Source organism: Grus americana, unplaced genomic scaffold, assembly GCF_028858705.1.
Source record: "Grus americana isolate bGruAme1 unplaced genomic scaffold, bGruAme1.mat scaffold_69, whole genome shotgun sequence".
Lineage (NCBI taxonomy): Eukaryota > Metazoa > Chordata > Aves > Gruiformes > Gruidae > Grus > Grus americana.
In genome coordinates, this window is record NW_026561907.1 from 1,352,189 (window position 1) to 1,362,698 (window position 10,510).

Here is a 10,510-nt window from a genome sequence, read left to right on the forward strand (position 1 = left end):
GTTTTGGAATTCCTGCACTGTGTGGGTCAAAGTCAAGGCAGTAGCTGCGTGTTGCTGTTTAGCTCCTGCTCAACTCCAGCCTTCTGTCGTGTGCCCGCGCACCGGTGTCTTGCCATGCTGTGGATGAGAACGTTTGCAAAGCACTTCACCTTCCGTGAGTTCTGTTTTAGAGCTGGAAGCGTGTGTTGTCACCCTATGAAAGTCTCAGGAAAGTGATGCTGCCTTTCAAGCAGAGAACTGGGGAGACCTGCAGTGTCTCAAGTCTGTGTCCTGGAAGGCTTGTGGTCCAGCTGTGTTGTGAACCCAGCCTGGCGCTGGAGAAACTCACAGTGCTGGATGCTGTCCTGTGTGTAGTCCTGACCTGCGAGGGTGAGGCAGGAGAAAGGTGGTGAAATGGCTGGAAGTGTAAAGGTGAGCTCATGTGAAATCGATGAGTCTAACGGTGACAAATGTCCAGATATCCCTAGTCTTAGGTAAGGATCTTGTTCTGTGCTCTGCTGGTAGAGCAGAGATGTGAATGTAAAGAGCGGCTGGAAGAGAGGCCTGTTCATGCTAATGGAAATACCTCAAGACCTTGATGAAACTTCAGCCTTCCTCTTACCTTGCCTGTGACTCTCTTCACATGCTTTCTGCTGCTCCTTCTAGAGAGAATTGCTGAGGCTCTGGAAAATGCCTTCATACTTCCGCAAAATCATCCCATACGCCATACCCGGCGCGCTGGCACTTCTTGGCTGCTGGTGGATCTATTCCCACAGAAAAAAGCAGGCAAGCTCTTCTGACAAACAAGAAAGCGTAGCTGCTGAAGAAGAGCAGCAGCAAGAAGCGCCAGAGGAGGATTCACCACCAAAGGAAGAAGCGGGCGTTCCCATGAGAGAGGCAGTCTTTGAGGAAGAGGAACACCCCGAGAATGAAACCTCGACCTCCCTGCCATCAGCAGAGTCGACGACACCCTCTCTTCCCTGTCAAACTCATGAGAGGCCAGATCTCTCAGAGGACCATCCAGACCTGTCCGTGACCACACTGCAGCCCAGCACCGTTGCAGACGACACTGCAAAGCCGGAAGCAACAGGACCTCCGGATGAAAGCAGTGGCCCTGCTTGTGTTTCTCTCCCCCTGACCTCGGAGTGTCAGGGCAGTGCTGCGGTGAGCCTGGTAGAGGATTCAAGCTCTGGTGCCAACCCAGATCAGTGTGCAGCAGGTGGGTATGCATTTGCTCTCAGAATTCCCATCTCTGTAGGATCCCGTGTTAGCTGGGTGATCTTCAGGGTCTGTTGCCAAGGGGCGAACAGGCTGGTCCCCTTTCGGCACAAAGTTAATTCTTGTCTAAAGCTAAGCGTGTGCTTGAGTAGCCCAGTGCAGTGGGCCGTGTCTGGATGTAGGCCAGGCTGTTGAAGACCTTGCTGGTTTGAGACGTGCTCATACAAATGGTTTCTGCTTCAGTTCAGGCAGCCTCTAGGAAGCACTGGGTTCCTCTCTGTGCTTACGGGCTGCTGCCGAATGGAAGCTGGAAGGCAGCAGGTTTCTGAGGGGCTTCTGGATGAAGCAGGGAAGTGCTCTGAGGAACTGTGATCAAATGAGTTGGTTGCAGACCACTTCCCCTGAAGCCTTGTGGTTTGGAAGGGTAGGTGCACGCCAAGAAGTCCCTAGAGGGAGCAACGTCCGAGGAGTTCCTCCATCTGTCTCTGTGTTGCTTTTGCCTTCTACATCCTGGATGGTGTGCGCCTGGCAGAATACAACGCTGCCTGAGCAACTGTTAGTTAACCCGTCTGACCTTGGAGATGGATGTGAAAATCCTTTAGAAGAGCCTGTGGTGCCAAGAGCCCCTAATGAGGGGATGTCTTTGGTAGTTGCTACAAGCAGTTGGAACCAAGCTGCTTGCTGCAAGACATGGGGATTGAGTCTGCCGACAATGAAGGATGAAACCCAGCGAGCATTTTCACTTGTGAGAGCAACCCTAGGAAGAAGAGGGTTTTGCCTTGTTGTGAATGCTGGCGTGCCAGGAAGGTACGAGCGTGTGTTGTGGAGCCTGGGGATGGGAAGGGCTGAGAGCTCTGCACTCAGCTGAAGGGTAGGGAGAGGGGCTACAGCGGGTCAAGCTGATCATGGGGCCATGCTGGATAAGAGGTCCTAGAGCTGACCTTCGCCCCCAGGCTGTGAGACTTCAATCCTCATCCTTGTCCGGGAAGCCTATGGCAAACAGCTGCCCTCTTTGCCTTTGCCTTTCTAGGCCTCTGTGCTGTGTACCTAGGGAAGATGTGGCAAATGGGAAGCGGCTGTTGGGTTTCTTTTTCTCTTTGGTCTTGCACTGGATGGTCTGAGTACTTGCAAGCAAGTGAGGCTCTTCCTGCTTCTGCTGGTTCATCTGGAGGGAGGAAGGATCAGCCTTGTGTTACACTGACTGCACTGTATCTGGGCTCTGACCAGGAGGAAGGTGTTTGAGTTTGCCCCCTTGCCAAGTGGGAGGATTCCTGGTATCAGCTGATGGTTTGGAAACAAAACACGGCTCAGCTCTGGCACCTTCTTTCTTCAAGCATCGGAGAAATTTGGGCAAGAGGCAAGCCCCTACCCCAGCTAGTAGTGTGCACAGCTGGCATTCAGGTCACTGGGCAACCCCTCTTGGGGCAGGAATGTAATGTCAGTACAAAGAGCAGAGGAAGAGCTTGCATGTCCCGGGCCCCCCTCCCCGCATGCTGAACTCCCTGTGAAAAGCCCTCCTGAAGCCATGGGGAAAATGCAAAATACCTTGCTGCAGCAGCAGCAGCAGCAGCAGCAGCAGCAGGAGCGCAGGGCTGATGTCAGCATAGCTCTCCTTCAGCTGGTAACTTTGACTTAGTGTCCTGTCTCTGCTGCTGTGTAAGGTGTTGCTATTTTGAAGGACTCCTGCTGAACTCAGGCCTCTGTTGCGTTCCTAGACCTACTTTTGGTCTACTTGACCCCTTCTGAAACAGTGGAGAACCTGATACAGGAACATCCCAACGGAATGCATAGGAAGAGCTCACTGTAAGCTCTCTAGGAAATGCTGCACTTTCCTGGCCTTGTGTCTGGTAGCTGGACTGTGTGGGCTGTCTGAATGCTAACACGTGTGCATGTCCTGTAGGTTTGGCTGTCAAAGGCATGGCTTTTGTGGACAATGACTGTGCCACGAGGAAGGCAGTGACACACCAGCACGCTCATCCAGAAGGAGGCTCCTGCAAGTCCGACTTCACTATCTGGGAAATAGAGGTCCCAAAGGTAACCACCGCTGGCCTGCTCACACCTCCTGCCCTGCCCTACAGAGCCATCTTCTGGTTCTTCCAGTCTGGTACCGGCTCCGTGCCATCCCAGGGAGATCAACAACCACTAAACGGAGAGGATTTAAGCGTTTAGCTCCCAAGATGTGAAGATGAATCTATGAAAATGAGCTGTGCTTACGGATCTCTATCTACCTGACCTTATCCCAGACCAGCTGAACTCTGCCCTGGTCCAGCATTGCCTTTATTATCCCGCCTGGCCCGACACTCCAGGAACTGGGAATGTGGCTGAAATAAGGCACAGAGAAGAGTGTTGTTTGATCTCTGTTCCTCTTCCTAACTGTTGGTTTCTCGACTCTTTCACAAAGGCTTTAGTTGGCCGCTTGATCGGCAGAAAAGGAAGATTTATGAACTACCTGAAGGAAGCGTCTGGTGCCAAAGTTTACGTCACAACACTCCCTTATTTCCGTGACTCCCAAGTCTGTCACATCGAAGGTAAGTGGAATGCCTCTCGATTTGTGCTCTACTATGTAGCTTGGGGGCATCGATGGGCAAGGAAATGAAACAGATGTTGTGGATTTCTGAGTCTAGTGCTTTAGAAAACTCTTCTGCTCAGTGCTGTTACAGCAGAGGTATCTGCCAAGTCTCCTGTGCCTTGGCACGTGAACCCTCTATTCTCGAGGTGAGAATGCTTTTTAACATCTTCGGCTGCTGTAGTTTAACCAATGCCTTTTGCAGGATCACTTCAGGCTTGAAGAAGGAGCTAGGGCATGCATCAGCCAATACAGCAGTCTTGCCTGTGAAGGATGTTAGATTAGATCAGTGGTGGGAGTGTCCTCAGCATATCTGTGCTAGAGACTGACTTTGGGCTTTTTGTCTTCCAGGCTCTGCACAACAAGTAGAAAAAGTACTGAGCCTGATTGGCCAGAAGTTCACAAAGCTGTGTCTCACCAACATCTACGCTCTACCTCCACCAACACCGTTGACACTTCATTCGCTCCTTATGACTGCCTGGGTAAGTCCAAGCTCGCTGGCTACGCTGATGTCCAGGTGGAAGGCTGTTGGTGTTGGTCACTGCTCGCGGAGCGGGCTAGATCCATGTGGCTGGTTCAGAGATGCCCTGTAAACCAGCTTGGTTTTGTGTGGCTCTCCGTTCTCCAGCTTGCGTAACTGTTACGGATCAGATTGATCTCCCTGGTCTTCCACTCCTGCTTCCATTCTGCCTGAGCTGAGAAATGTAGACTTATAGAATCATGTAGGTTGGAAAAGACCTTTCAGATCATTGAATCCAACTGTCAACCTAAGACTGCCAAGTGCACAACTAAACCATGGCCCCGCGTGCCACATTTACACACAGCCTTTAAAATACCTGCAGGGACGGTGATTCCATCACTTCCCTTGGCAGCCTGTTCCAGTACCTGACAACCCTTTTGGGGAAGACATTTTTCCTAATATTCAATTTAAACCTCCCCTGGTGCAACTGGAGGCCATTTCCTCTTGTCCTATCGCTTGTTGTTTGGCAGAAGAGAGAAACCCCCACCTCACTACAACCTTCTTTCAGGTCCTGGGAGAGAGTGATAAGGTCTCCCCTCAGCCTCCTTTTCTCCAGGCTAAACAACCCCAGTTCCCTCAGCCGCTCCTCCTCAGACTTGTTCTCTAGACCCTTCGCCGGCTTCATTGCCCTGCTCTGGACACGCTCCAGCACCTCCATGTCGTTCTTGTAGCAAGGGGCCCAAATCTGAACACAGTTCTCGAGGTGCAGCCTCACCAGTGCTGAGTACAGGGGGACGATCACTGCCCTAGTCCTGCTGGCCACACTATTTCTGATACAAGCCAGGGTGCTGTTGGCCACCTGGGCACACTGCTGGCTCACGCTCAGCCGGCGCTCGACCAACAGCCCCAGGTCCTTTTCCGCCAGGCAGCTTTCCAGCCGCTCTTCTTTCTCAAGCCTCTAGCGTTGCCTGGGGTTGTTGTGAGCCAAGTGCAGGACCCGGCCGAGAGTCTCTTCCTGTACAAGATGGGCCCCGTCCCTGGTCTGATTTCCTTGAGAACAGCATGGAGTGTCAGGGAATAGCTTTCTGCTCCTGATCCCAAGCAGCCTTTGCAAGTGAAATACCAGAGTGCAAGGGCCTTTCCACCCATGGCTGTAAGCCTCAGGAGTTGCTGGCGGAACATGGAGTTGCTGTGAAGGAAGCTTGTGTTGCAATGAACACTAATGAGACTTTCTTTCCTCCACATGGCAGCTCTTCCTCCCAGATGGAGTTCCTGTAGAAGTGGTCGTGGCAAACCAAGTCGATGCTGGACACATGTTTCTACAGCAGTATACACACCCCACTTTCCACGCCCTGCGTAGCCTTGACCAGCAGATGTCCACCTGCTACTCTCTACCTGCAATTCCAACCCTGCCAACTCCAGTAGAAGGCAAGTAACTTGGTTGCTCACATATGGTTCACTTGAGAAACTTCTAGGGTCATGCGAAAGCCTGATGCCCCCGAGTTCGGCTTGGGAAGTTTCCCAGTGGATGAGAATGTGCCAGTTCAGAGAGTTGCTTGCCTAGCTGCTGCCGGAGTAGAGATGTTGCTCTGCTCTTCCTTATCCCCCTCGTGCCTGCAGTGCCCCCCTCCCCAGCCACTTAGCTGCATGTTGAACTTCAGAATGAGATCAAGTCCGCCTCAGGGCATTTCCAACCAACTTGGCCCCTGGAGGATTTTTGCTGACAAAGCGTGGGACTCCTCCCAAGTGTCCATCGTGTCACTGTCTGCACATGGTGTCAAGTGGAGGGTGCATCACAAGGAAGGGGGAGGGGTTCTTAGTGCTTCCTTTCCTTCTTGGAGACAGAGCTCACTGTTAGTGGCCAAAGGCTGGAAGGGAACTGGATACCTGGCTAGAAGAGCATGGCAGTGGCAGACAGAGACTTGAGAGTACAAGCCAGCTCTCCGGTGTGCCAGCGGCAGGCTTGTCTGATGGAGGGCTGGGGGGATGTGGAAGGAAGATGGCAGCAGCATGAGAAGAAATGCTGTTGCTTCTCAGTAGAGAACTGTGCAGCACTAGGAATCAGCCTGAAGCGCTGATTTCTGGGAAGCCACTTCAAGGGAGCTCTTCTGTTCTGCAGTTGGTATTATCTGCGCGGCTCCAGGCCTGGGTGGGGCATGGTTACGGGCTCAAGTCATCAGCTACTTCGAAGAGACCGGTGAAGTGGAGCTCAGATACGTGGACTACGGAGGATACGACAAAGTGAAGGTCGACACGCTCAGACAAATCAGGTCTCGAACTGCTCTTATCTGGCTTGAATCTTCATCAGAGGCATCCGTATCATTTGAATTGCTTATAGGATTTTCCAGAGCTGAAGTGGGAAATGGTAGAAAGGTTTGTCTCAGCAGCGGGTGTGGAGCCCTTGGGAGCACAGCAAGCTCTTGCAAGGCTTTTTTGAAGGGGAGGGAGAGGCAATTGCAAATTCTCCCACCTCAGCATGGAAGCTGAGCAAAAGGAGGCCTTCAGGAGGCCCCAGAGTGTAGTTAATTGATGAGGTAGGAATAAGATGCAGATTCTCTATGCCCCAGCCCCATGGGCTGGGAGAGCCATACTGGATGAGGGTTTTCTTACACAAGCCCAGGAAATACTTGATTGTGCCCCAGAGGTGGGAGAAAAGCAGTACAGCCTCCATGAGGGAGGTGGTTTTTGCTTGGAGCCCAGTCCAACTTGGCATGCTAATCAGACAATTTATTGCTGTTGCTGCTGCTGCTGCTGCTGCTGCTGCTTAGATTGCTGGGAGAGTAGTCTCGTTTTTGGGGTGTTTTTTTTGACTGTCATTAATTTTCAACTGAATATCTGTTAGAGCAATTAATTAATCAGTGTCACCTTCAAGAATACAGGAGTAACTTAAAGGCATGTTCTTACGATGTGATCGATTCTCTTTTCTTTAAGGTCTGATTTCTTATCACTGCCTTTCCAAGGAGCGGAAGTTTTACTGGACAACGTGGTACCGCTTCCAGGTAATGAGACTCTCGTGACGTACCGTCGGTGGTGCTCCTGCAGGTTTCCATGGATGCCAGCTGTGTACAAGCAATGACTCTGTCTCAACCTTCTCCCTCCCCTCTTGCAAGCTCAGCCTCTGATGGGACTAGAGCGAGGACTGGAAAAATTGTATTTTCTTCTTGTAAATGTGCTAGCATGGCATAACCCGTCCGACGCCAGGGGAAATGGAGAAATGGCCAGGCTTTTTTGTGCATGGAGGAGAGAAGGAATGACTCTCCTAAGCAGCAAGTTGGCAGGACTGGCAGGGTAGAGGTGAAGTAGCTGTACCTACGCTGCCACCTTCTGTCACAGAGTAGCTGTACATGCCAACTTAGGTTTTGATCTGCTAGACAAATATCTGGCATTTCCCTATGAAAATGACGGAGGTGTCTAGTTCTGTGTTCAAAAGACCAGCCTCCAAGCCCTGGAAGAATGTCAGTCAGTCACTGCCTAGAGATGCTTTCTGGTTTGCTTTTTTCATTCCCCCTGCCCCCACTCCCCCCCCATTCTTTCTGGTGATGTTAGAGATGCAGGCTGTGATGGTGTCTCAAAAGCTGCCCTTCTGGGTGCGGGAGGGGTGGCTGTAGGGGCTCAGGGTCAGGCCAGGTTTCAGCCCTGGGTTTGTGGCTGGCAGCACTGCAGGAGGTACAGGCCCTGCCAAGACTAGAGGGATGGCAGGGTTTAAGCTGCTTCTAGCAGAAGTCAGTGTTTTGCGTGTTCCCCGAGGAGATCGACCTCCTTCAGGATTTGTGGGCTTGTCAGGAGTCGTTCACTTGCTGCTGGAGATGGTCTCGGGGTGGGGAGCACGAGGGAGAAGCTGTATTTTGCAGCAGTTTGGTAGGAAATAAGCAACTGTCCTCCAGAATGAACACACTTCTGCCCAGTCGATTGTAACTGTATTGCCCGGGACAGAAGGGTTCCCTGCTGCATTTACAGGTGTGGAGTTAGCAACAGTACCCACCTAAGCTGTGCGGGCTGAGAGACTGGAGCTGCCGGTGCTTGCAAAGAGGGCATTTGGCACTGTTCAGGTGCCAGCCAGCCTGCGGTACAAATGCTTTTGAGCTCCCCGTGACAGTCCTGCGCTCTGTGCAGGGTCCGTAAAGTCCTGAAGCCCCTGAGCTGAGTTTATTCAGGATCAAAGTACTCCTGGCAGCTCAAAGGTACCGCAGAAGTATACTTCTCTGTCTTGTAAGCCTGCTAATTCATCAGCCACTGATGTTCACGTTCACTTAGCTGGTGGCTTTTTTTTTTTTTGCCCTTTCCCTTTGGCAACACAGCAGGCATACTACTTGTGTGACCTCCAGCTTAATAGACGGGGTCCAGCAAGTGCCCACAGCAAGGGCAGGTGAGGATTCTCTGGCCTAACTGATGTAGGAGGTGCGACAAGATGAGCTGAATAGTCCCTTCTGGCCTTTAAAGCCCGTGACTCTCTCTCTCAGTTGTTTTCTCCTGCTCTCTTCTTTCCACAGGCCAGGATCACTTTTCCTCCGAGGCTGACACCGCTGTTGTTGAGATGACCGAAGGCGCAGTCCTAGTGGCGCAGGTACCTGAGAGCTGTCTGGAAAAGCCTTGTTGCTGATTTGACGGCTGCTGTTATCCTCTGTGCCCCCTAGCCCACCGTGTGTGTGTGTGTGTGTGTGTGTGTGTGTGTGTTCAAATCCAAAACAAAGGCCGAGCTTGTAAGGCCGGCTGCTGTAAGGGTTCTTGTGGAGCCATCTGGGTGCTGAGAACTTCCTTGTGTAGCATCGGCACCGCTCCGGACGCTGTGGCTGGGAAGGGTTGAGTATTCCCTCTTGTTGCTGATGCGGCCGAGTGGGAAGCTGATGGCATTCGTGATGCTCAGTCTCAGAGCTTCCTTTGCTTTAATGCCGTGCTCAAAGGCGTCACTAGTTCTAGCAAGGGCACGGATTTGAGTGACTCGAGACAACTTGCCAGCAGGCTGTCCCAGCTGCCTGGTAGCAGTAGCTACCTTTCCTCCAGCCTCCACCCAAGTTGGTGTTTTGAGGACCTGAGATGCAGTCACTGATGCTAGCCTTGCATCCTCCATGGCTCGGACCCGAGAATTGCTGAGAATTGCTCACACTCATGACCTGAATTAATTGATGCAGGCTGATGCCTGCAAACTAATGTTTTTCTGTCTTTCCAGGTCACAAAGTATGACAACGCAACAGGTCTGCCACTGATCCAGCTGTGGAACTTGGTGGGAGACGAGGTGCGTATGTTGACATACCTATTTCTTCAACGCTGTGAGAGTTTCTGATTATGCAGACTTGTGATCAGGAACTCGCTGATAGTTCTTTCTAGTGGCTTGTTCACCTTTCTCCTTTTTTTTTTCCCCCCCCTCCCTTTAGGCGGTGTCAGTGAACAGAGCTCTGGTGGAAAGAGGACTGGCTCAGTGGCTTGTCTACTAGCCATGTCCTAGGCACCTTGGGAACTCTTTCGGCGAATAAATCTTGTTTTGCACTATTACAACTTGGTTTGGCAAGTTCTCATTGACTTGGTTTGGCAAGTTCTCATTGACCTATTGACACCTGTGTGCGGAGTTTTGGTGGTCCATTCCAAGGCGTCTTGCTGAACCGCAAACACATGCCTCATCTCAGTGAAATGACAACGGGACGTACTGGGATGACGATAACCTGTTAGAGAGGGATGGGATCCACCTGTCTAGAAGAGGCGAGGGAATCTTTGGCAGCAGGCTGGCCAACTTGGTGAAGCGGGCTTGAAACTGAAGGACTCAGGGGCTGGCGTCTGTACGGTTATGTGCAGAAGAGTGGCGAGGAGATAGGCGATGGAGGTCAGTACAGCTATTTCCCAGACTCCGTACAGCAATTTCCCAGATTCCTTATACTAAATCCCTTTATGCTTTGTTCAGGCAGCAGAGATTTCTGTTCCACATGATAGTAGGTTGTTACTTATGTGGTTTCTGGCTAGGTTCCTCTGTCACACGCCTTCTCTGTAGCTGACCATGCACTATTCGCGTGTCCACTTGCCAGGCTGTCCATTAGCCATCACGTCAGGTGCCAGGGATCTGCCCGCTTGCTGCTTGCCTCGCGTGGGGACTACTGGGGAACCCCCGCTGGGACGTGGATGTAATAAAGGCCTTTTGATCATCTGTGCGTGCATTGTGTTTGTGTATCCGATCCTGCTTGGGTCTGGCTCGGTGTCACCACTGGCGGAGGCCAGTGCGGTGTCGCCGCCTGGATCTGACAAGCGGCGTAGTCGGCAGGATACACAAGCAGCCCTGCCGTGGTTGAGAAAGGCGAAAG

The 10,510-nt window shown here is 51.9% G+C and overlaps 1 protein-coding gene across 1 annotated transcript; it reads left to right on the forward strand.

Annotated features, from left to right (window-relative positions):
- Positions 1 to 669: 669 nt before the first annotated feature.
- Positions 670 to 9,655, forward strand: LOC129200944 (A-kinase anchor protein 1, mitochondrial-like). The gene is made up of 10 exons (XM_054812198.1): positions 670 to 1,198; positions 3,098 to 3,231; positions 3,599 to 3,725; positions 4,115 to 4,245; positions 5,474 to 5,651; positions 6,343 to 6,493; positions 7,155 to 7,222; positions 8,714 to 8,787; positions 9,391 to 9,456; positions 9,596 to 9,655. The coding sequence occupies exons 1-10, from the start codon at positions 670 to 672 to the stop codon at positions 9,653 to 9,655; spliced, it is 1,518 nt and encodes a 505-aa protein (XP_054668173.1).
- Positions 9,656 to 10,510: the final 855 nt, after the last annotated feature.